This window comes from Podarcis raffonei, chromosome 5 (assembly GCF_027172205.1).
Source record: "Podarcis raffonei isolate rPodRaf1 chromosome 5, rPodRaf1.pri, whole genome shotgun sequence".
Classification (NCBI taxonomy): domain Eukaryota; kingdom Metazoa; phylum Chordata; class Lepidosauria; order Squamata; family Lacertidae; genus Podarcis; species Podarcis raffonei.
In genome coordinates, this window is record NC_070606.1 from 73,346,616 (window position 1) to 73,373,236 (window position 26,621).

Here is a 26,621-nt window from a genome sequence, read left to right on the forward strand (position 1 = left end):
AAGAAGTGTTAAAAACTCAGAGCAAATGACTTAGAGACCATGGATTTCACCATGGCTGAAATAAGTCCTATTTCAGGTATTCAGAAGGAAAGCAAAGGTCCAAGACACTTAAATTTCTGCTTATGTTGCTTCTTTGTAACATTTTGAACCAAATCTTAGTTTATGGAAAGCTGAAAGGCAAAGCTCCAGGATCTAGAATGCCACTAAAGATAGAATACAGTGGTACCTCGGGTTAAGTATTTAATTCTTTCTGGAGGTCTGTACTTAACCTGAAACTGTTCTTAACCTGAAGCACCACTTTAGCTAATGGGGCCTCCTGCTGCTGCCGCGCCGCTGGAGCATGATTTCTGTTCTCATCCTGAAGCAAAGTTCTTAACCCGAAGCACTATTTCTGGGTTTGCGGGGTCTGTAACCTGAAGCGTATGTAACCTGAAGCGTATGTAACCTGAAGCGTATGTAACCTGAAGCGTATGTAACCCGAGGTACCACTGTAATTTATTCACGTTATCTGTGTTTTACCTCCTAAAATATTGATATCTGAATTGCTGGATACGTATTTCTATTCAGTGCAAGAAGAAACAGCAAAAAGTTTACTGCCAGCAATAAATTTGGTTGCAATATCACATATTTGTCAATTTGCTGCTTAAATAGTATGCAACATGGATTTAACTGTTCAGATTAGTGCAGGGAAGGACTTTCTGAAGATGTCATGGTTTCTTTTAACAGTGGTATTGAGACTTCTCTAGTCCCTCAAGGCTGAGGTTCGGATTCCGAATTAAAACATACATCTACTGATAATTTCACTTCTATACTACCCTGAAATATACTGCAATGGTAATTACTGAAATTGGTATCTTGTAAACAGAAATAGAATTAAAAATTTAGGGTGCAATCCTAACCCCACTTACCTTGGAGTAAGCCTAATTGAATTCAATAGGACTTACTTCTGAGTAAACACAGTTAGGACTGCAGTTTTATAGACACAGGGAAATGTGGACTGCCTATTTGACAAATGAATTCCTCAGAAAGGTGGGTAGTGCTAGACATGGAGCTTTGCAGTGGGGAAAAGGAAGGTTTAAGGTGGAAAGCAAAGATAAAGTTGGAGAAGAGTCTAGGGCTTTCTCCCACCCATCTCTCCCATGGTTCAAATCACCCCCAGCTCCTGCTATAGTACTATAGCATCACACAGTTCTAATGGAGACAGAGGTCTGCATCAGTCATGCCTAGTTAGCCCAGCCTTTGCTGACCCGGTACCCTCCCAGCCAGCTGATGGCCAGTCCTCCAAAACAGTTGGGGGGGCACCAAGGTGGCAGAGCCAAATGATGGTGTGCTCACATTGACTGGTACCATGTTATTTTCCTTTGTACCACATCCAGCTAAGCGGAGCGTTCGCCAACTCATTTTCATATCTCAATTCTGTCGGTTCAGATTGGAAGCAAATTGAATTCATTTGGATACATGGTAGGGGGAGATCACAGCACGATTTTATACTTTAAGGGGGGTGAGGGAAGATGGCTTAAAATAAGAATGATTTCCCAACAGTATCATAACTGAATACTGAGCTTCTCAAAATCATTGCTCCCTTGAGCTCCTTCAGCGTCTGGGCAAACATCTTTTGCAGAAACTGGAGTCAGCTAAAGGCTAGAAATGAAAATGTTGTTTTGCATTATTTTCCTTTTGGGGAAAGCAAAATCCAACCCCAGAAATCACTCAAGAAAGGCAGAGGGCCAAGTGTTATCAAATTTAGTTTCCAGTGTTTCATTTCCGAAAATGAAGCACAGTTCTTATTTCTGATGTCTCTTAGGATGATGCAAAATGGTGTCTTCAGCAAATTGCTATACTGAAGCCATCTGCTCCCCTAGCCTATAGAACAGCCCCCAATCATTTTGATGGGCATTAAAGTGCTGAGCCACAGACCTGTCAAGTAAAATGAATTGCATTTATGATTTATTGAAATTCATAGGGAAAAGGCAAGAGAGCAGATGTGTGCAGGATCTGCAGTCTTTGATAAATCTTGGCTGTGTAGTGCCTTGATAATTGACACCAAGCCTCCACTTGCCAGATTGCCAGAAGTTAAGTACCACATGCCCTGTGCCAAGCCCCTTTCCTACCTAGGATGCCAGATGCCAAATCTCCTCTCGCTGGTTCTCAAAAACACAAACATGGTCTATTATGTTGTGCTGAGCCTTGGAGTGTTTGATGAGGGTAGATGAGTCAGTCTCCATTTGGTCCCCTAAGGATGATGACATGACCAGATGCAGGTCAATTCAATTACAAGATGCCTTTAGTGGGTTCAGGCTACTTACTAGGCACACAAAGTCTCCCTAGTTCCAGCACTGGGGAATAAAAGAGACTGAAATGAGGACCAGTCTCTCATACAGCTGGGCTCTTGGAAGAAGCCACGGCTTCCTGGTTGCAGAAACAACAGGATAGCTGTTTCACTGCTCTTTAGCTCTCCTTTCTTTCTCTCTCCTCTCATTACAATTCTCCTCTGCTTCCTCGCACTGTCTGCATCTATGCCTGTTCCTGCATTGTCCATTAGACTGATGAGCCAAATCAAAGCTTCCTCTTCTCTTCTTCAGAGTTCTCTTTTTAAAATTTCATCTTTTGACAATTATTACTGATAATCAACAAAACTCTATTCCAGAAAAAAATTAATATTTCACATCCTAATAATTTGCAAGTTAATGTAAATTAACAGAATATATTTCTTCTAAGAGAATTCTAAACCTACTTGGATTTGTTTTTGCAGGTGGTTAAATATTTTCTTGACAATATGATTTATTTATCGCTCCCCACAACTGCTTTCTATATTCACTTGCCATTATTGCTCTTAAACACCGTTATTTTTGCCAATAGAGCCAAATACCAAACTTTATTAAGCCATTTTTTTCCAGGGAGGGAGTAACGCAACTTGTGATGCTATTTTGAGCCAATACCATCTTTGCAGCTGTTAACAAATAGGAGGAAAGTTCCTTGTGTTCTTTTTTATGACAGGTGACATGTAGTTTAGAAATATCAATACCGGATCCAAGAAAACTTTCCATTTTGTTATTATTCTATTAACCACCTTCCAGTATTTTTGTACAAAGCTAAATGTCCATCACATATGTTAATATGTTCCATTCTCTTTTTTGCACCTCTAACTTGTTTGTGAATATGATTTATGGCTCCAGTAAATTACAGAAGTTAAATACCGCTGTGCCATAACTTCACACCAATTTTTTTCTTACATCTGTATTAAATGAAAAATTATGATGTTTCCCCCCATAATTTAAATCCCATGTTTATGCTACTTCCTGTGTCCTCTTCCTGTTTACAATCATATTTTAACAACAGATGATGTATCTAACATAACTGACATCTGGATTTTTTATAAGTTACCTGGAAAGAGGGTCTGATTGTTAAACCACTCTGAAAATCATAGCCCAATGTGGAGAATAGGGGTATCCAGCTTTGAGCACACTTAAAAATCTACAGTTCCCAGGCAAAGGCAAAGATTGTTCTCTCAGGCTGCTAATGTCATCTGAGTTGTCCTTTTAAAGATTTCTCATCTCCTTGGTTTTTGATTAGTGCTGTGGATTTTTTAAACTGGCTGCAGATTTATGTATGTTACTAATTTTAAGCTCTTGGCTACTGTTTTTTACTTTTTACTTTATTATGCCTATTATATCTTTTATTATCTTTTTCCATTGTGAGCCACCTTGAAACATCTGTAAATAAAACAGAATATGAACCTTTGTACAGAAAAAAAATAAACAAATAAGGAAATGTAAAGGACATAGGTTTGACTAAGGCTATCTACTGAATGCCTATGTTGTGGCAAATCTCCTCATCTGATGTGTAAGTAACCCTCAGTAATGTGGAAAGCCACCCAAAGTGTTGCTTGCCTGTAGTCTCACAAGCTTAATGGAGCTTACTGCTAGGTAAACATGAACAGGACTGCAGCCTTGTTGTCTTTGCTTCTCTTGCCTTACCTTTGGTTTCCCATTGACTCTGATCCTAGCTTTCAGGAACCTGCTTTTGCAAAGACACCCCCACTTAAAGGGAACACTGAACTTTCAAAAAGGCCCTGTCTCCAATCCAGAACAGGACAAATTTGCATTTAAACCCAACAGTCCAAAGTGAAAACTGGGAAGCAGGAAGACAGGCTTCTCTGAACCTGCCACGTGCAAGTTCCAAGGGTAAAGGTTAGCATACAGAGGTTATGACTTTTACTGCAGTCTATTTATATCATTGCTTCCTGACAGATGGAACTGTAACCTTGAGTTACAGGAAGAGAAGGCAGGAAGTCTGTCACAAAAGTAGCTTCATAGTCTTTCCTTTATATAGGTCACCCATTTCAGATAAACAGCTATCTATGCCTCTTAAGTAATAGACACTAGCCAGCTGGCCTGGAGAACAGGATTAAGTTTGTTGCTGAACTCAGATTCTCTCATTCACACTCTACTGAAGGCAACATACTGTGTCTTCGTACCAAATCCATCTATCCAATTAAGAAGCATCACTGGCACATTTTGAGAAGGGCACTTCAAGGACAAAAGCAAGGGGTCACTATGCGAAGAGGTGTAAAAGTTGAAGAGAGCATGGCAGGGCAACATGTGACTGAAAAGGATTCTTGGGGAAAATATTTACACTGAGTAAAGGATCTTGAATAAATTGGCTTCAATCGAAGGTAAAGGTAAAGGGACCTCTGACCATTAGGTCCAGTCGTGGACGACTCTGGGGTTGTGGCGCTCATCTCGCTTTATTGGTCGAGGGAGCTGGCATACAGCTTCCGGGTCAAGTGGCCAGCATGACTAAGCCGCTTCTGGCGAACCAGAGCAGCGCACGGAAACACCGTTTACCTTCCCGCCAGAGCAGTACCTACTTATCTACCTGCACTTTGACGTGCTTTCGAACTGCTAGGTGTGCAGGAACAGGGACCAAGCAATGGGAGTGCACCCCGTTACAGGGATTCGAACTGCCAACCTTCTGATTGGCAAGCCCTAGGCTCTGTGGTTTAACCCACAGCGCCACCCTGTTTCAATGGAAGGTACTGCCAAGTAAATGTGCTCACTGTTAGTATATGAAGCCAAGCTGATCTCTGGAATATCAATCTCATAAAGATTTGTGAAAGCAAGTAGGACTGCGTATTGAAAGAGCCATTTCTTGCAAAGAGAAACATCACAATTCCCTTGGACATTCCTTTTTGCCGTTCACAATGATGAGCTTTCAGAACAAAGACTGTACAGTCCTTATAAATCAGGTTGCAGTGTGTTTAATGCTCTTTCCTCAATCAACCTTCAGCTCAGAAGAAAGAAATAATTTGCCATTTTGCCCACAGTAAAACTCAGTTGCAGCCTATCCATTACACACGTTGAGCCCCTTGCCTCAGGCAGCAGATGGGAAGAGGCACTGGATTAGTGCCACCCCAGGCCCATCTACTTGCTACCACAAGCCTACAGCCTCTCTCACCTGCTGCTCTCACCTGGCTAGCCGATTGGCTGACTGCTACTGCTCCCTCTCTGGAAATGCTACTGCCACTCGGAAGGTACAGGAATGTGGTGGCAACTTGCTTGTTCTTGCCTGCCTTGCCTTGATCTCATGAGGTTCCTTTCTCAGCACGGAACACTGTGGGCAAATTGGACCTGAAGCAGGTCTGTTTGTGTATTGCTCATGACGGCAAATAGTACTAAACTGCCAAACTTTAATGAAATATACTCAGAGTCGCGAAGTGATTTCATGCTCTTTATTCAGCTCGTAGTGGTGAGGAGGAATGAATGAATGTCCCCTCAAAGTATCTGCTTTATATACATTATTTACACAATGGGCTGCACATGATTGGCTAATTCCGGAATTCTACTGTAAGCCAATCAGGTTGTGGATTCACTTCTATCTGGAGCATGATTGGGTAGTTCCTGCCAACCAATCATACTGCTGCATTGTTCTAGGACCAATCAGACTGCTGCATTCTGAATCCTATTGTTCTAGGACCAATCAGACTGCTGCCTTTTGGATCCTATTGTTCTAGGACCAATCAGACTGCTGCAGTTTGGATCCTATTCAGCTCAGTACATAACACCCCTCCCCTCTAAGTTCCAGTCCTGCCCGGGAGGTCGCATTCATAGTCCTCGAGGTACGCCGGCGGCCTACGTGTGCGTTGCGGCCTGGGGTGTTCCCTGGTCCGGGGTTCAGGTTCTGGCTCGTGTTCCAAGGATGCTGGCTGTGATGGGGCTATTTGGTCTGGCGCAACCGGCTCGCTCAGTCGTGGTTCTGGTTCCGGTGTCCTTTCGGCCTCGCAGGTCCTCTCTGTATTTACTGATTCTGCCTCTCCTGCTGGCCCCTCGTGCTCTATGGGCCTCACTGCCCCTCTGTTCCCTTGGGACTCCTCTGACCTTTCCTCCTCCTGGTTTTCTCCCGGGAATCGTCGCCGTATCTGGTCGCAGTGGCGGCGCCAGCATTGCCCCCCATCTGTTAGCACCTCGTACGACACGGGGCCAGTGACCCTGGTGACTGTGGCGGGTACCCATGCTGGGCCTGCCCCAAAATTCTTTGCGTACACTGGGTCCTGGGCCTCGAAGGTCCGGGGGTTCCTGCCTTCCCCCACCACTACCTCATCCTGAGCTCTATCGGGGTGAAGGCGGTCCAATCTGATTGCAAGGCACCGACCCATTAGTAGTTCAGCGGGGCTCCGGCCAGTCGTTGAGCTGGGGGTGCTGTGCTGTGCTAGAAGGAATGTGGCAAGGCGGTACTCCCAATCCCCTTGCGTCATGCGGCGAAGGGTGTCCTTGGTGGTCCGCACCATGCGTTCTGCTTGGCCATTGGTGGCAGGATGGAATGGCGCTGAACGGATGTGGCGGATGGCGTTCTGCGCTGTGAAGGTTTGGAATTCTCCTGACGTAAATGCAGTCCCGTTGTCTGAGACGAGAGTGTCAGGGAGCCCGTGGGTTGCAAACAGCCTGCGTAGTACCCGGATGGCTGCGGACGTAGAAGTGGACGGTACCAGTGCGACTTCCAGCCATTTGGTGTAGGAGTCCACCACTATGAAGAATGTTTTCCCCTGAAAGGGGCCAGCGAAGTCCACATGCAGGCGTGACCATGGTGCCCGGGCGGACTCCCAGGACTGGACTGGGGCCCTTGGGGGATCTGGGCGGGACTCTTGGCAGGCCTGGCAGTGTTTGACCCAGGCCTCTATCTCTCCGTCGATCCCCGGCCACCACACATAACTCCTGGCAAGGGCCTTCATTCTTACTACCCCTGGGTGTGTCTCGTGTAGGGCTGTGAGGACCCTTTTGCGGAGGGGCTGGGGAACAACGACCCTGCTTCCCCATAACAGGCACCCCTTGTGGGCCGACAGTTCATGTTTGCGGGTTGTGTAGCCGGCGAATTCTGGCCCGGGGCTGCTGCTGGGCCATCCCCTCCACACCCAGTCCAGGACCCGGGAGATGACCCTATCTTTCTTGGAATGGTGTGCAACTTCTTGTGCCTGAATGGGGCGGTCGGGAAGCAGCTCCAGGCTCATAACCTCTTGTGCAGGTGCTGGGTCGGGGCCTGTTTCCGGTAGTGGTAGCCTGCTGAGGGCATCCGCATGGCCCATCGCCTTCCCTGGACGGTGAATCAGTGCATACTGGTAGCTGGCAAGGAAAATTGACCACCTGAGGACGCGAGGAGACAGCACTTGGGGGGTCTGCTTTTCAGGGGCAAATAAGCCAAGCAACGGCTTGTGGTCAGTCACCACGGTGAAGGGCCGCCCGTACAAGAAATCATGGAATTTTTTTACTCCCTTCACGATTGCCAGACCCTCCTTGTCGATTTGCGAGTAGTTCCGCTCGGTTGCGTTGAGTGTCTGGGAAAAGTATGCCACCGGTACCTCTCTTCCATCCGGGAGTTGGTGTCCCAGGACAGCGCCAATTCCATAGGGCGAGGCATCGCATGCTAGCACCACCGGCAGCCTCTCGTCGAAGTGTGCCAAGACCGAGTTTGAGACAAGCAAGTCCTTGACTGCCTGGAATGCGGCCTCCTGGCGCTGGCCCCACACCCAAGGGGCCCGCTTGTCCAGGAGTCTGTGTAGGGGCTCCGCTACCGCCGACTTGTGGGGAAGGAAGGAATGGTAAAAGTTCAATAGTCCCAAGAAGGCCTGAAGTTCAGTCTTGTTCTTGGGCGCTGGGGCATCACAAATGGCCCGTACCTTGTCCCCAGTCGGGTGGACCCCTTCTGCGTCCACCATAAATCCCAGAAAGTCCACCTGAGGCACTCCTAGTAGACATTTTTCCCGCTTCACCTTGAGACCCGCCGTCTGGAAACGGTGCAGAACGGTGCGGAGGCGGTCCTCAAACTCCTCTGGTGTGGGCCCGGCAATCAACACATCATCGAAGAAGGGGGTAACGCCAGGAATCCCTTTAAGTAGAGAGTCCATTAGATTCTGGAATATGCCTGGTGCCACGCTGACACCGAATTGCAGCCGCTTTACCCTGAATGCTCCTCTGTGCGTCACAATCGTCTGTGCCTCTGCTGTGGCCTCATCTACTGGCAGCTGTTGATATGCTTGGGCCAAGTCCAGCTTGCCAAAAATTTTCGACCCAGCCAGGGTGGCAAGAACATGGCTGACCACTGGCACTGGGTATGCATGGGCCGTGAGGGCCTTGTTTATGGTACATTTGTAGTCTGCGCAGATGCGGACCGAACCATTAGGCTTGACGGGCGTGACGATTGGGGTTTCCCAGGGGGCATTAGGCACCGGCTCCAGCACTCCTTGCTCCACGAGCCGGTCCAATTCCTCGTCTATACGGGGTTTCAGGGCGAACGGGACCCGGCGGGCCTTGAGCCTGACCGGTCGTACTGCGGGGTCAAGCTGTAGAGCAATGGGGGGGCCCGTATACTGTCCCAATTTCCCATCGAAAACCCCCGGAAATTCCTTGCATATGGCGTCCACGTCCACTTGTAAGCTTGTGTGGTTCACCCCGGTGACGGCTAGCCCCAGTGGTCCAAACCATGCCAATCCCAGTAAGCTAATGTAGGGGCCCTTGACCACAAGCAAGTCCAGTTGCCGCGTCCGCCCTCGGTATTGCACCCTGAAGGTCCCCACCCCCATTGTGGGGACCTTACGTTTTTGGAAGTCCCGGAGGGTGAATGGGGCCGGCCTGAGTTTGGGACCCCCAGTAGGACACAGTTTCCTTAAGGTCCTTGCCGAGATTATGGATAGAGTTGAACCCGTGTCAAGCTCCATGCGGCATGGGGCCCCCTCTATCTGTACGTCAACATAAATTTTCTCTACGTTGGGGTGGGGCAACTGGTATACCTGGACGTCCGTGAGCTCTGTCGAGTTGCCTTGGTGCGTTGGGCCCCGGGACCTGGGGCTCTTGGATTGGTCATCTGATGCCTGGCGTCGGGTGGGCCGAGCCCGACACACCCGGGCGATGTGTCCCGATTTTCTGCACTGCCTGCACTCTGCATTGCGGAAACGGCAGGTCCTCCTCTCGTGGCTTTCTCCACAGCTTGCGCAGTTCCCTCCTTCTCGTCGAGGCAGCTGTGGTATGTGGGCTGCTTGAGTGCGCTGCTGTACTCGGTGCACCTCCTCCCTGTCGGATCCTGAGTCGTCGGTGAGGTCTTCGTGGTGGACCCTCGGTTGGGACAGCTGGCTCGGCCGTGCCTCTTGCGTCGACCTCTCGGCAGCTTCCGTTGCCAGGGCCTCCTCCAGAGCGACCTGGAACGTTAGGTCCTTCTTAGCGTAGAGGTGTCGTTGCAGCTTCTCATCCTTCAGGCCACCGACGAGGCGGTCACGAAGCATGTTCTCCAGCTCTGAGAAGTTGCAGAACCGGGCGGCTTGGCGGAGAGAGGTCACAAACCCAGTTATGGTTTCCCCAGGGGCTTGCCGCTTTGCGTAGAAGGCATTTCGACGAGCCACCACTGAGGGCTGCGGCGAAAAGTGCCCCTTCAGCTGTTCCATTATTGTTTTGTATGGGACAGTAGCGACATCTTCAGGCGCAAGGAGAGCCCGGGCGATTTCAAACGTCTCCTCTCCGCAGACGCTGAAGAATATCGCCCTCTTCTTGGCGTCTTCTTCATCGGTGACCCCTTTGGCTTCTAGGAGGAAGGTGAAACGGGAGGCGTACGCTTCCCAGTCTCCGGATGCTGGGTTGAATGGCGAGAAGCTGTTGTCGGTTGCCATTCTGAGTTCCTTGTGTCCCGGAGCTGAAGCCTGGATACACGGTGCGAGGCAGCGGTGCGGCAGGTGGCGGTGCTGCGGTGCTGTGTGTGGCAGTCAGCTCAGCGGGATCCCACCTTCGTCGCCAGTGAAATATACTCAGAGTCGCGAAGTGATTTCATGCTCTTTATTCAGCTCGTAGTGGTGAGGAGGAATGAATGAATGTCCCCTCAAAGTATCTGCTTTATATACATTATTTACACAATGGGCTGCACATGATTGGCTAATTCCGGAATTCTACTGTAAGCCAATCAGGTTGTGGATTCACTTCTATCTGGAGCATGATTGGGTAGTTCCTGCCAACCAATCATACTGCTGCATTGTTCTAGGACCAATCAGACTGCTGCATTCTGAATCCTATTGTTCTAGGACCAATCAGACTGCTGCCTTTTGGATCCTATTGTTCTAGGACCAATCAGACTGCTGCAGTTTGGATCCTATTCAGCTCAGTACATAACATTTAACCACAAAGGTGTCGGTCACTGCAGGCAGGCACTCTCCAAAGCTACCCTGCCCACAATGTGCTGATCTGAGAAAGGGCCCTATGTTCTTCCAAATAAGACATTGCTGATAAGACCTCAAAGGCCACAAGGTGGGAGGAGCAGAGGAGAAAGTGGGAGCAGTGGGGGAAGGAGGAAGAGGAGATGATGGGAGCCACCCACACGGAGGCAGATGTAGCTGGTCTGCCTCTCCTCAGATGACAAAGCATCTTGTGTTGGCCCTGGTAAAGGAGCTTTGGTATGAGCAAGAGCAGCTAAATTGAACTAAAACCTGCCTTCCTCCATTCCAAAAGAAAAGAATTAGTAACAGAGGATTTTTTAAAAAAGTTTCAGTCTGTTTTCTTTATCTCTGCACTTTCAAAACTTGGTAGCAATACAGGAAAAAAAGAGATGTTAAAACTAATTTTAAAATGCAAGTGGCTTCACGAAATAAAGCTGTCATGTTTAAAAATTAAAATCATAACCTTGGCAGGCAGAGATGCTGAATAACCTCAAAACTCCTGCTATGTTGGGACATCACAGTGTACAAGCGGAAAAGCAACAACGCATTCATCAACTACATCATACAGTCAATCTCTGGAAGTTACAGCATAAAGATGAGCTGCTTTGGTGTGCTATTTTTTTAAACTGCCCTTGGATATCTCTTTGTATTAATAAAAGTTATGCCACAGTATATACGCATTGTAGCCATTTGGGCTGGATATTCCATGGCTGGCCCAAGGCATTTTGATGTTCAAGGCAAAAAAATGGCAATGTCCTTCACCTTTATAATAATAATAATAATTTATTATTTATACCCCGCCCATCTGGCTGGGCCTCCCCAGCCACTCTGGGCGGCTTCCATAAAAACCAAAAATACAGTAAAATATCACACGTTAAAAACTTCCCTGAACAGGGCTGCCTTAAGATGTCTTCTGACTTCTTTTGGAGCTACTAAGCTAGCCTAGCGACCCCCCTCACCCCCCTTGCTTGACCTTTTGGATTCTGAAAGCTGACTGACACATATTTGTGGTTACCAGCTCAGCCTTTCTTTGTGATATGTGAGTTCTGGGTGTGAGAGGGTGGTGCTGTTTACACATGCCACAGCCATTTCCAATGCTGTCTTAATCTTGTTCAAACAACGCTTTGAACAAACCCTAGTCTTCCACTCATTCAGACTAAATGGGAAACTGAAGTTTGTTCCAAAGCTTACATATCAGCTTGAAATCTCCTGTCCTCGTGCGCAAATGCAGAAGGTGGAAAGGGAGTATACAAGCTGGAGACTTACTGTATAATTCATGCATGTATCACTAAAGTATGACTTCATATTGTATAAACTCAAGCGTCTATGTTGGATTGCGCCCACTGGTTTGACCCACTTACTGACATGAACCAGACCGATAGGGAAGGTAGTTAAGCAGCACCACTTTAGACAAACCAGGTATATTGTGAGAAAAACACCTACCTCATTGTTGCCATACACTTAAAAAAATCAGTAGCCTAAGTAACAATTTCCCAAAGGTATGCATGGTTGGTTTTATGTAAGATTTGACTTAAAGGTGACTGTTATTTCAGTAACTTCCATCATATATTTTATGTTGGGCTTTGTTCTGCCAGTTCAGGCTAGCCAATTATGCTGCATTACAGTTTTTGACAAAAACCAGTATTCATTTTTTGAGAAAGGGGGAAGAAAAGGTTCCAAAACCTCTGTGCATGACTGTGTTGACAGGTTCAATTATTTAAAAACTCTAAGAATTACCTCCTAAATTTCTGAAGGAGTCTTAAAACACCAGCCAGCTGTTAACAATGTATTATGACTTCCATAACATTACTGCCCTACCGGGTGTTACAATTAAACGCTCAAAACAAGTGGCGAGTCATTTTGCGAACTACCTAAATACCTGAATAAAGAAATATACAAATAAATGCGCACACAACTTTGGAGATCCACGTGTGAAACGCTTACTTGCCACTTGCAAAAAAGAAAGAAAGGTGACTAAAAAAAATGGTCTGTTAACTTTAGCGACTTAGTTTTATATGTAATAAAAAGAGGTATAAATCTCCTGTCTTGCCTGCTACCTCTGCCTCTGAAGTCTCCCTTCTCCTTCAGATGCTTGAACCGTAATCTAATCATCTGAGGCAGTAATTATATATCACAAGCTTGCTTAAATCTAATCATGGGGAAGGTTTTTTACGCTACCTTGCATTTGATTCTTTTACCCACACTGTTCCTTTCTGCCTAGTCTTGCCCTGCTACCCACCCCACACGGGTCCATCAAACCTCTGCCGTTGACAGTTTAAACACCTAAAGGGAGTGAACCATTTCAGCAGTCTTCGAACCAGAGATTTCTTGACGAGTCTTCGGGGATTTACATAGGCTTCTACAGCTCCTGTTTCCTCTAATGTGTTTTATTTCCTTGCTAGGATGGCCAGGAGTCTTAATTCACAGAAGGCAGTCCTCTGTTTTGAAGGACTGCATCCAGTTTAAAGATTTTTTTTAAAAAAACCATTAGAAAGCAGAACAGGAGCCCTGAAGCTGCACATCACCAGAAGGCAGCTGGCAGCAGACTAAGCAAGCAAACAGGTGACTTGGTCATTCTTCCCCGCTATGGTGAGATGTACAGCATTTCTATTTAAATTAAAACAACCCTTTCTAAATCTGCACTGAAACATATAGATCTCCATATGCAAATTTTATGCAAATAGCTGCCCTCTTGTAACCCCCCCTTTTTTGAGGGCGGATGATGTTTAATTGGCCACCCTATTCCATGCTTCTCTATGCCTACCACCCACTTTTCTTGCCAATGCTGACCCTAACTGTATTTACCAACAACTTCCAGAAATTGAGGCTTATGCAGTGCTTTTTCCCCTTTAAAATGTTTAGGGGTACTCTCATTTTGACTCAAGGAAATCACCATTTTATAGTTCGAATCCGGAAAAATAAATACAGTAAATGGACAAAAGTACTATGATTCACAACCAAATAAATATACACACACGTCTAGAAAACTAGTACTAGGGGAAGTGGGCTAGTCTAGAACCTTGGGGGTGGGTGGGGGTGCTTTGCAGCAAGTTTTTACATGGTAAATGTGGTCTTTTTTAAAGGCACCTCCCTCCTCACTTCCAGTTTGAAATGGTATGCTCCATTCTATGACCTCAAGATTCTGCTATATGTGAGCCAGCCTTGCTCATGGAGCAGAATGTGCTGTTAGAATACTTAGGTGGCAGAGTGGACTGTACCACTTCAGACTGGATGTGAGTTTTCTTCTTGATGGACTAAGGTCCCCCCCCCCCTTTTCCTTTTTACTTGCAGTGTTTGCTTGTTTGTTTGGAGGAGAAAGGTAGCCAAAATGGCATCTCTCTCTTTCCACCTGAAGCCATGAACCAAGTCAATGTCAGCAAGTAAAAATGTGTGCATTTATGCATTACATCTTTCAGTTGTCCTGCACCCACTGACGGAACTTATTCAATAGTATACATCCAACTTTTTCTTTTGTGTACTTCCCCCAACTTGGTATTACAACAGCATCTAATACTGGACCTTTTCCTGCCAACAGTACATATTTTGACAGCAAAATATTAATTTGTTTGAAAAGTGGATCTTAAAGCTTTGCTGGGATATGCTGAATTTTAAAATTCTGATTTATTTGTTTTGATTTTGGGATTATAAATGAACACCATTGTGATATTAAGGTATAACACATGTGAACTCTGTAATTTAACAGAAATTCATAATGTCCCGTTAATCTTTCAAGGAGTCAGGACACACTACAAGGACCTGTAGACACGTGTTACATTCTAGAAACCTCTTGTCTACTTACTGTATAATTAGTGTGTACTTAAGACTGTCAGATGTAGTACAGAAGTGGTAGTTTAGTGACTAAATTTAAGAATTTTATTATACTCTGTTGGTGCCAATGGGTCTGTCTCAGTCAACTGAGAAAGGTTCATGATTTGCTAATAGTCACTATTTTAACATCACATTTAATCTCTGAAATCTCAATGAGACCCGTTGAGACGTGTTCTCAGTGTTACAACCACAACCTTGTAGTATCTGCCTTGTAGATCTGTCTGCCCTTTTTGGTGGTGTTAGGCTTTGCTGAGGTGATAATTATTATTTCCACACTTTTTGCCTATTTTTAAACACATGCATACTGTATCAAAGGTCTATAAAAACAGCAGCTATAAGCATCCTCTGCGAGTCATGAATCATCAACACTTGTCAACCTGCTCACCTGCGTTAAAGTCATCAATTCAATTAATTTGACAACTTAAATATATGCTCTTGAAACCTTAAATGCCACTGTATAATTCAGGGAAAGGTTGCCATAGCTGAACTTTAACATCCACATTTTAAAATCAGTCCATTGTTTTAGCACATGCTTGACTTCACTATCATATTATTTATAATTTATCTCACAACAATATCGCTGAGAGTAAAATTTGAATTATAAACCAGGGTAAGGGTTAGCTAGACAATTCTCCTAGCTACTAGATCATTTAAGTAATACACACAGCACATGTGATGTCTATTTGATCCATTTCTGAGGATATAATGTTATACAGTGGTGCCTCGCAAGACGAAATTAATTCGTTCCGCGAGTTTTTTCGTCTTGCGATTTTTTCATCTTGCGAAGCACGGTGTCGGAAAAGTTTTGGAAAAGCTTCAAAAATCACCAAAGTCTTCAAAAACCTCAAAAAAGGCTAACACACCATGTGCTATGAGTTGCTCCTCGAAGTCAAGTTGCAACTGTATTAACGGTTTTAAGAAAAAGGAAACAAACTTGCAAGACATTTCCGTCTTGCGAAGCAAGCCCATAGGGAAAATCGTCTTGCGAAGCAACTCAAAAAACCAAAAACCCTTTCGTCTTGTGAGTTTTCCGTCTTGCGAGGCATTCGTCTTGCGAGGTACCACTGTATACACATGTGTAACATTTCCATCCAGCTACAGCTCATATCAACACCTCACACAAACTGTTTTCTCCACACGGCAGTGGTTATAAATTTGCTTTTTTGGGGGGGGGGTGAAGGGTAATATGTGTGACTTTAAAAAAGAAACCCTGCACCGCTTTCTACACACCCACATGTTGGAAAGTGTGGCTTGTCTTGATATTTTAGTATGCTGAAAGCCTTCTTTAGGCATTACAACACACACACACACACACACACGACTTTACAGTGAGGAGAGGGCATGCAAGGCCCACCCACAATGTCCTCACACATTCCAGCTGCTTAGCATGAAGGTCTGAAGCAGGATTCTAACCACATTCACGTGAACCTAGTTAGAACCTTCCATGTGATTCCCTCAACCAAAGGGCCACCTCCAGAAGCTCTGTTTATTCAGCATCCATCCTGATGAGCTTTGCACAAAACTTATGTAGTGGTTAGATTATGCCAAATCTTTATTGAGCATTCATTCTGATGAGCAGAGCTGAAAGAGCATTGATCCTGATTTGCTTGTGGGGTGTTTATGTGTCGTCTTGCTAATCATTCATTCACCTCATACTTTTCAGCGCATTCCCCTGTCACTTTCTTAACCACAAAAAGTCTGTGTTCCTTTTTTAATGTGGATTTCTCCACCCCTGCAGTACACTGAAAGAGCAGTTAACCTACTTTAATGACGCATGCCTGCATTTCTAGTGTGCACTAGTATTCCTCCCCTCCACACACACACACACACAAAACAGCAACAGTGTGCAGGCACTATAATTCAGCTAAGCACTGTCAGAATTATCTAGCAGACTTTGTGTTCAGGAGACGAAGGGGCGAGGCCACAGAGATGTTGGTGGCAGGCCAGTACCCGCTTTCCTAGACCCTCTGCACCAGGGTTTCCCAAACTTGGGTGTCTAGCTGTTTTGGGACTGCAGTTCCCATCATCCCTGACCACTGGTCCTGCTAGCTAGAGATGATGGGAGTCGTAGTCCAAAACCAGCTGGAGACCCAAGTTTGGGAAACCCTGCTCTACACTGTTCTTCTTAACACAGTACGTAGAACTATGGAACTTGTCCCTGTAGGAGGTGGTGATGGGTACTAACTTGGGTGGCTTAAAAAGACAACAGGACAAATTCATGGAAGATAAGACTATCAGTGGATACCAGCCCTGGAAGTAATGCTTCTGAATACCAGTTGCTGGAAACTAGGGGTGGAGTGGGGGACAGTGCTCTTGTGCTCAAGTCCTGCTTGCCGGTTTCCTACAGGTTGGCAACCATGAGAACAGGATGCAGGACTAGATGGGCCACTGGCCTGATCCAGAAGGCTCTTCTTATGTTCAGTGCAGGACCCAAGACAGCTCACAGCATTAACGGTTGCTAGTTATATGTGGCAGATAAACCAGATCAACATTTCTCATATTCCAGAGGATTGTCATCAGGAGACAGTGCCTAAACCTTGAGGCGAACTGCAGAGAGCAGCTGAATCACCAGAGGCACAGTACGTCAGCATTTGTACTTCAGGCAAAGTCTGCACCTGTCACACTCAGCTTGACTGAGGAGGTTTTAAAATAGTACCTAATTTTGATGAAAAGTCAGTCGTTATATTTAAAAAAAGGAGGGGGGAGTTTTGACTGCTTAAAAATGAAATAGCTCATAGCATCATGAGATTTTGGAGGCAACAACCTATTTAATTAAATGCATGAAGAGAGCCAAGAAGATGGTGTGAACACAGTAGGTACATATATCTATAGGGGTTTAAGTACAATGGAGAAGAAACAACACTGATAGGTGAGAACTAAAGAGGACGGGAATTCTAAACCTTTTGTAAAGCGTGTTCTCCCTAACAGAGAGCACGTGTTGCGGTTGGGGGAACAAGCCACCCTGCCGTTACTGGGCAGATTTGGTGAGGAATCCAAGCCTTTAAGTGGTTAAAATTGGGTTGCTGGGGAGTTTTAATTGTTGCCAATTTGGAGGAGGGGTCAGAGTCTTTAAATACAGGGGCCAGACGTTGGACGTCCTCTTGGCCGTTTTGCACTGGATCACCCGCCCTCCCTCCCTTTAATAGGCCTGTCATGGGGGTGTCCGCCTTGGAGCGGGGGCCTGGTAGGAATTTTGCCATCTGGCTGATTGGCTGGTGCCATTTGGTTTTTGCCTACTGCGTAGCAAATCGTCACAACTTGTAAGGTTGGCGGTTAGGCATTGGTTAAATTGGTGCTTGGAGGGGTAAGTGCCTACCCCTCCAAATGATGCGGAAAGGGAATTCCGTTAAAGGAATCCAGGGGCTTGCCATTCTTTTCGTCCTTGTCCCTGGCATCGGACTTGGGCCGTGCAAGCCCCACAGGAACATGAGGGTGAGAAGTGAGGGACTGATGCCCAGCTTCATTTTCTCACCCAATACTTGTTTCCCACGCTGGCTTCCGTTGGTGTCTGGAAGGCCAGCTCTGTCCCTGAGGGCAAGGACAGATAGTCATAACCAATGCCTAAGCAACCACTCACATTTTTTGAATTTTGAATAAAGTTGTGGCCAAAATTATGCCAAAAACCTTAAACAAAAATTGATGTGTGAAGTGTGAATTTTTTGGGGGGTGGCAACTCCAACAACGAATTACACATAATGATATCAACTCAACATCCCATGATTTACTAGGCTGAAAATCAGCCTTGCAAACCTTTCCTTGCAAACCAGCTTTGGGACTTCTACCATGGTCTGGTTATACTTTAAACTACAGTTTCCTGATGTATCTGAACAGGGAAACTGTGAATTAATCTCAGTTTAATAACCACAATATGGCTTGAACATTTGTATACCACGAACCCTTCTTATGGTTAAACTTAAAAATATATGTACATCAAATGTCTACAGAAGTATACAAGTATGCAGAAGTGTTGTATATGGGCACTGCATGTGACCATCTCTTCTTGCTTTAGTAGCTTCAAGTTGCTGCTTCCCTTCCCTAATCCTAACATATGGGACACACCAGATGTTTTAAGATACAATTCCCATCACTCGTGACCATTTGGGCGAGCTGAATTTTTCAACTTCCGAATTCCAAAAATGCTAAAAAGTTTTAACATCACTCGGGGATTCAAAAGGTCAGCATGTCTGGCTATTAGCCAGAAGGTTGCAGGTTTGAGCCCACCCAGGGGTAGATGTGAGCAGAATTTGCTGCACACATGGTGTTGAACTAGATGACTCCTGGGATCTCTTCCAAGTCTACAATTCTATGGTTCTATGATCATATGAATATGCCATGAGGCACAATCTTATGCAAAACTGCCCCCATGCACTGACAGGACTTTGCCATTTTCTCACCACTGCTCACTTATACATAACCCACATTATCACTGAAACTGTGTCTTTATTCCCATGGCTGCATGATATTGTTCATGGGTGACTCAACCCTGAGTTGTAGATAATTGATAGGTAAAAACAGATGTCCGTGCCCCATGAGCTTTGCGTATTCCAGGATAAGAATATAGCTCTTAAGAGAGACTACATAATGCCAAAGTAATGCAAGGATGACTTATTTAAGCAAAACATGTCAACAAAGAAATGTACAGAGGCACAATATTTACAGAAAATGAAACCCATCTCACTGGAACATATTCAGACTAATTATTTGGAAGAAATTGATGGAGTGCATCTCATGGTAATTTTCATAGATGCCAAAACCTCGTTGGCAGGGGGGAAAACCATACACATAACAGCTACAGAGAGTGGAAATGAAAACATTTGGATTAAATGGCCTTTCATTCATCTCATAAAATCATGCTCATGGTGATGGAACTGAAAATATAATGAGGAAACAAGAGACGTTTTGAAGTTTCTCTTGGAAGCACTTCCAGAACCTTGACTTCAGTTATGGGGTTTCAAGACAATACTGTATATTGTGACAGGAAAAGAGCCACTCAAGTGGGATATTTATTATCTTTTGGCACCTTGTTTTGATGTGACCCATTTTAATTTATTGCAAGTTTCTCCGGTTGTGCAGTCATGTACTTTTACAAGCACAACAGATACGTACGAAGGGGGCTCTGATGCCCCCATGGAATCTTGCACCATGGAACAGCATCTCTGGATCATTTCCCAATATGGAAGTGGAGAGAACACTTGCGTATATAGAGTTTGGAGGTCTAGAGTACTGAGGTCTTCTGAGTGTCCTGCCATAAAAGGAAGCATCTGGAATTCAACAGGAGCATGCTGATATTATTACCCTGTGAACATTAGAAGCACAATTGAAAAGACTTCATAAGAAGCACTAAGGCAGCGTGTCTTGGAAAAACAGATAGCAGTTGGAGTTACACCACCTTTTTTGCCAACATATCTTAGACTGGGTTGGCAGGTCACATGACTGAGATGAACAGATAGGATCCAGGCTAAGTCTTCTGTCTCCCCCACCATGCCACTGGAATGCCCCATTTTCAGGCTTAAGATCCACCAGGCTCAGCTGAAGCAGCTAAGCCAAGATGGGGGAGATATGCTAGCATATTTCCGGCTCAGCTGAGGGTGTGGGACAGCAAAGCTCAGCCAGAGACCCACTGGATCCTAACCCCACTCATCCCAGTGAATCTCGCAATAGGATTGCTCCCTTATTATTCAGTCTGGAGTCTGCAGCTTGGAACTGAGGCTATAAGCTGGTCACATGGCTACAACATTTAGCCTAAGTTTCGTACTTATTTGCTAGTTATTTAATTATATTTATATTCCACTCAATAGGCAGAATAACCAAGACGTTTAAATCATCATCATCATCACCACCACCACAAATAAACTACATGTATCATAGCAACATGCATCTAGGATTCATAATATGCACCTAGATTCATAAATATAGCAGAACGTTGCAACCAAACCCAGTTAAGACTTCAGGGGGCATTTAAATTGAACCAGTTTCTGACTCATGAACATTCTGTGGCATGTGGAATGGTGCCACTCCTGAGAAGGCCCACTTTTTGAATGTCATAAGACATTTCCTTAACCTTCTACCTCCAGCTCGGCATAACATCTTGCCTAATACAGAATTCTGCAGAACTCCAAAGCATGCCACTATTTTGACGTTTTGGTTGTTCCTAATAAAGGTATTGCCCTGTTGTGGATCTTGGAGTTATTTCTTAATGAAATTCACAAAACAACAATGTAATAAAAACAAGAATAACTGAGGGATCACCCCCCCTTCCCTAAATTGTTCTATTTACTTCTTAACCTGCTCATTAAATTGCAGCAACCATAGGAATATAAACATTCCTGCTGAGAGCAAAACAGCTTGCTCCTACACTCTTACGAGTAACTTGATGGTATTCTGTTTTCTCTGTTAATAAACGATTTTTAAATAAGAACAATAGAGTTACTTATTAAATCGTAAAGATCATTTCCTGCAACACTGTAGATGTTATCTCTAGAACAGGCTTCTCCTCCTCTGCTAGATATCTAGATGACTTAGCCAGTTTCAGCCACCTCACCTTATGCTCAACAAATCTGAAAGAGACAATATGTGTGAGAGGTGAGTGCTGCACTTACATGCATTGTTCAGACGGGATAGCTCAGCCGATTAGAGCTTGGGTGCTGATGCTAAGGTTGCAGGTTCGATCCCCATAAGGGACAGCTACATATTTCTGCATTGCAGGGGCTGACTTTATGATTCAAGCAAGTTGGAGAGAACATTATTCATCTCAAATAGCAGGTAATGTAGGGTTGCCATACATCTGGATTTTTACAGACATATCCGGAATACTGCAGTCGGCAGCAGCGTCTGGGTGGAAATTGGAGAAATCTCCAGGAAAATTTGGATGTATAGCAGCCCATGTTGGCAGTGCAGTTTTTGCCGTTTTCCCATAAAAATAGTTCAAAATCGGCATTTTTTTGTGAATTTGCCCAAAAAAGCTCAACAACTTTTCTGCGTGGATTTTTTTCACTGTTTGAAATATGACAACCCTAGGTAATGCCAACTGGTTTGCAAGCTATTCTCCTCTCTTTCATTTTTGTTACCATATCCTACGAAGTACCGTACATGGAAACTGTCACGCCCTCGTTCCTGCCACCCGTCTCTTGACATTCTAAAATCACATGGTGCTTGCTGTCACACTCCTTTCCCCATTCCTCTGCTTAGGGTGATAAAACATGGCAGCTGCAGGGAATAGCTCTCCTTTTGACAGAAGAAGTCTGACAAAGCACTTAACCGTTTCCTCCTGACCCAATTAATGTTTGCCCTTTGGGGAGAAAAAAATGTCATGATGCAGATTTCCATGTCCCAGTGGTATAACTTTAGCCAAAACACCTGAAGGACACTGGATTGGGCAAAGGCTATTATTATTATTATTATTATTATTATTATTATTATTATTATTAATTGCATGTATATCTCACCCTTCCTCTTGAAGGAGCCCAGGGCAGCAAACGCATCCACAATTCAAAAAAGGAAAGTGCTCTAAATAGTTAAAAGCATTCTGAATGTTTACTCTCTTTAGCCTAGGAAGGTTTTGTAGTTGCTGCCTTAATGCAACACACACCAGATTTGGTCAGATTTCCCACTCTACTCCCTGCCTAAATATTTCAAGAAGCACCACTATGTCTCTTACCACATTTTGGAAAGTTCTCAGAAAATAATGTAATTGACACTTAGTGCCAATTATATTTCAAGTGCCCGTAAGAAAAATAATATCCTAGTGATTTTATAGGCAAATTAAAAATTGTCCTTAGTTTAACTACTTGGCTGCATTGCCAAGAGTCCCTTTCTTCAGATTTCATTGCTTCAGAAACAGCTGTAAATGTTTTCTTCTCATTAAGGATTACTCCTTTTTGGTTTCGGTCTAAATTGATTGTCACTTGTGATTTAAACTTAAAGAAAATATGCCAATAAATATTTATGTCATGCAAGCCATCTGCTACCCTTTTGTACAATATGCTAATGATTAGCAAGGCACCATTTCTCTATACCTGACGTCATCTGGGTCACAGTAAACCCTGGACTCATTATAGCAAGCAATCGTGCCAATGCATAAGCAACATCAAGCTGAAGACTCATTGGGGATTCCGTTTCTAAGGGCTGTGATAGATCACAGGTGCAAAGTAAAGGCAGTATCTTCAAATACCCATCATGCTCCGCATCAACCACCTGGCCCTATGGAGCATCATTTACAGCCTTGCCAGTCCCGGGCTATATGCCCAGTTCTTCTAATACCACTTTTGCAAGTTTCCTATTTATTTATTACTAAGTGGATTTGTCCAAAGTGGTCTCCAAATACACCCGTAACAGGCAAGAGCAAACGAGCAAGAGAACAAACCCGGTAGAATAGCAATTATTGGATGAGCTGGGCTATTTCCCCAGTGTACCCCACAATCCTGAACACAGTCAGGCAACAATAAATTTAAACAGATAAAACATAAGCTTCCAGTTCATGAGTTGCCACTCAAGAATGGCAGGGACTTGTGCTGCAACAGCCCAAGAGACATATTTCGTCTGGTAAGCAGGGCAGATCTATGCAGTGCTGATCTATTTGCTCTCCATAAGCCTTATGAGATGACCATTTGTTTTGAAATAGAAGCCATGGTCTGAAGTGAGGAAGGGCAAATGCAGCAGTAACTTTGGTTCTGTCCAGACTCAGCAGCAGTTAAGATGCCTGAGAGGAGAACTAAGTGTCAAACAGCACATTATGCTTAAAGTAGCGACAACTCCAACTTACTTTCTTTATTTATAGGCACAAGGGAAAACCTGATTGTTAATAGTACTGTTCCCATCTATGATACCAGCTAAAAACTGTCCTTTCCCCAGCATTCAAAACTCCCATTGTTCTAGCTGTGTTTTGCGACCGGGAATTTCATTAATGCGGGCAATTTCTGAGCTCTGGGTACAGTACTGCGCCTAAGATTTCAGATTAAAACTGCCACTGCTGGAAGGAAAGGAGGACCTTTTTCTGCCTCCCCACTTCCAGCCACTTTCTGAAGATTGAAGATAGGATCCTCATAAGAATATTAGGGGGGCGGCAGGAGAAGTATTGCTTTTTTTGCGGTCTTCAGATGAGAACTAGACCATGTGAAAAAGATTTTAGCTGCGGTTCATTCATTTTCAGCTTTGTATTCTTGTTGTAAAAAAGTGTGCCTAGACATTCTGTTGTTGTGCCCATAACCTAGATTTATGGTGCCATTTAGCTCCTAGCTTTCATATTTCAGTTTCTAACATTGCCTTTCTCCTTAACAGCTATGAAGGCTAGTAAAATAACCTCCACTGGGGCCAGTTGGAACCTTTTTACTAACTCACATAGTCTGGGGACAGGAGTTTTATGGAGTGGGGGGGGGAGTCACAGCTGGGGAAGGAAGAGCCAAATTTCTGCATTTCATGGTCCCAATAACAACTGAGGCTGTATTTAAACAACACAGATTTAAATCTGTGCAGAAATGAAGAACTTCTTTTCCCCTCTGCCTGCTATATGTTAAGCATAATGTGCAAAATTTGGTCCTGAACAGCTTGTTTCTTTTCACACTGAATGGTTGGGGGGGGGGGAGGGAAGCAGGGTATGAAAGCATTATTTGATTGCTTATGTATTAGAGTTTGCAATATTTACATTTACACAACAAAGATCAGGGATAAATTATTTTCCTCCTCCCTCATAACAACAGGCTAGCGTGAGAGATTGGGGCAGGGGAATTCACCGGCTGAGCAGTCATTTGAAGTGGAGTCTCCCCCTTCTGAACCTGATATTGTTAACCACCACACCAAGCATATATATATTGGCTTGCATGACAGAAGCAGGCACAGCAGGTAAACAACACCCTGATCATCTGTTGGGACTGGAGATTATGCATGGGGCCAGGCTGAGCCCTAGCCATGGGCTCTCCTTTACAGACACCCAGGGGAGAATCTTTTGCTGACATGAAGTCACTCCAGCTTTGGGAGGATGGCACCACTGCCACAACACCATGGAATGAGATGCACAGAACCTTTGCTAGCGGAAACAACCCAGAATTATACGGAAGCTTTTGCTTGGCCACTTAAGCAGGTAAGAACTGTCTCTAGGCGACGAGTCAGGGAAGCTTTGCACAATTTGGTTATTTTCTCCCTGTTAAAGGCAGTAAATGATTAACACAGCCATGTGTGAAGCAGATGGGCTAGTAAACAATTTTGTGATCTAATAATAATAAGGGACATGTGCGACGCTGGAACAGAGAGGACATTGTATCTTGGCTGTATTCCTTCACATTTACTAATGAGAAGGCCACGGGATGACACGCCTTTAAAAGGCCTTGTGTTCACTGATGTACCATATTTGGGAAAGGGCTGTGGCTTGTTACTGCCACGGTTTTAACCTCCAGCTAACTTATTCTTCTTCCTTGGCAGAATATAATTAAGGTAGGGATTAAACTAAAAATACCTCTCTAGTAATAACAGCTTAGGTTTGGGGAGGAAACAAAGACCCAAAGATGCAAAGCTTTTTAAAAAAATAAAATAAAAAATAAAGGGTAGCTTGACTCATACTCACTGTTGCAAGATAAAGTAACTACACACACCACTAATTCTCAGTTGGCATGCCAAGTACTAGGAACAATGCTTGAAAGCAATGTAAGAACACAAACAGACCTGTGGGATGCACAGCTTGCTTCCACTCCCCATTATAACCAAATTGTTCTTGTTGATTAAAAAGTGGGCAGCAAAATGCATGCCTTATTAACTTATTCCTACAGTAACCATAGTTGCTACTGATGGTGGTTCAGAGATAGCATGAACACAGCATTAAAGACAGGGGTGGGAAATGTGTAGCAGTCCAGATATTGTTGGACTACAACTCCCATCATCCCTGCCCATTGGCCATGCTGGCTGGGGTTTAAGGGAGTTGGACTACAGGTTCCCCATCCCTGCACAAGGAAAGCATCTTTAAATAAATACCGTAATCTGGGAAGAGTAAGTTCTGTTCTACGTACAGTTCTGTTTACCAGTATTAATGTTGCAAAGGTGTACCTATGGTTGCTTAACTAGCTCTCTAGCCAAATAACCATTCTTCATGTTACAATTTCTCTATACTTGGTTATAAACATGCATCGCTCTACAGCAGGCATCCCCAAACTCGGCCCCCTAGATATTTTGGGACTACCACTCCCATCATCCCTAGCTAACAGGACCAGTGGTTAGGGATGATGGGAAGTGTAGTCCCAAAACATCAGGAGGGCCGAGTTTGGGGATGCCTGCTCTACAGAGCAACCTCCATTAGAGGAGAAATGCAATACGAAAAGCAGCCCTAAAAGTAACATTTTAAAAGTTGAATGCGGCCAAGACCCTATATAAGTTTCATCTTAACAAAAGCCACATTACTGACACCTTTTCCCTTCTACTCTGGGTAGTCTTCTCTCTTGAGATCAATCTCACCTGCCACTCCCTCTCCTGCTCTGTAATCCTCTAATTTCATGTAAGCCAGCACTGATAGCAGAAATCAGAAACATGCAGTAGAGTTGCGTAATTTCATTTTTGATTGCCTAAATAGTTGACTGTGTTTTTGCTAATAGGCAGTGGTTTTCAAACAACAAGCCAATACATTTTCAGATCTACGATTTATTCACTGTTCTGACTGCACATTTCTTCTCCTGCTACGGTTCGGATCACTCAAGGACTTACAGAGGCATAGTTCTTCTCCAACTTGTCCTCCACGATGCCAATCTGGCATGGTGTCCTCTGATTCTGGAACCAGTAGTCTGTTGATTCTAGCAGGCTGTTACTGCAGAGAACCTGTGGAAACACAAGATTTCATAGTCCTCCTTCCATCAAAGTCATGAAGCCTGGATGCCTGCATCAATGGAAGTTTTCAAATCAATTTTGCGTTTGAGTCATCAAGCAATTTAAAGAGGTAAGTCCCCCCAAAAGGGATGGGGTGAGGCAGGGCAAGGAGAGAAAATCCAATCCTCTTGCAGCTTGGTGACATGACGTGGCAACCCAGCAGAACCTACACCAGCAAAACTGGTGGTGTAAGTCAAACTTTATTTTAAAGGCTTGTTTTCCAAAATTTCACTTTGGAAACTCAAACCATCATGTAGGTTCTTAA

At 44.5% G+C, this 26,621-nt stretch overlaps 1 protein-coding gene across 1 annotated transcript in view; it reads right to left on the reverse strand.

The window, feature by feature from the left end:
• Nucleotides 1-26,621, reverse strand: part of SPHKAP (SPHK1 interactor, AKAP domain containing) — an 84,868-nt gene that overhangs the window by 19,903 nt on the left and 38,344 nt on the right. The window contains exon 3 of the mRNA XM_053390126.1: nt 26,198-26,308. Coding sequence (XP_053246101.1) covers nt 26,198-26,308 — 111 coding nt within the window. The remainder of the gene's footprint in view (nt 1-26,197; nt 26,309-26,621) is intronic.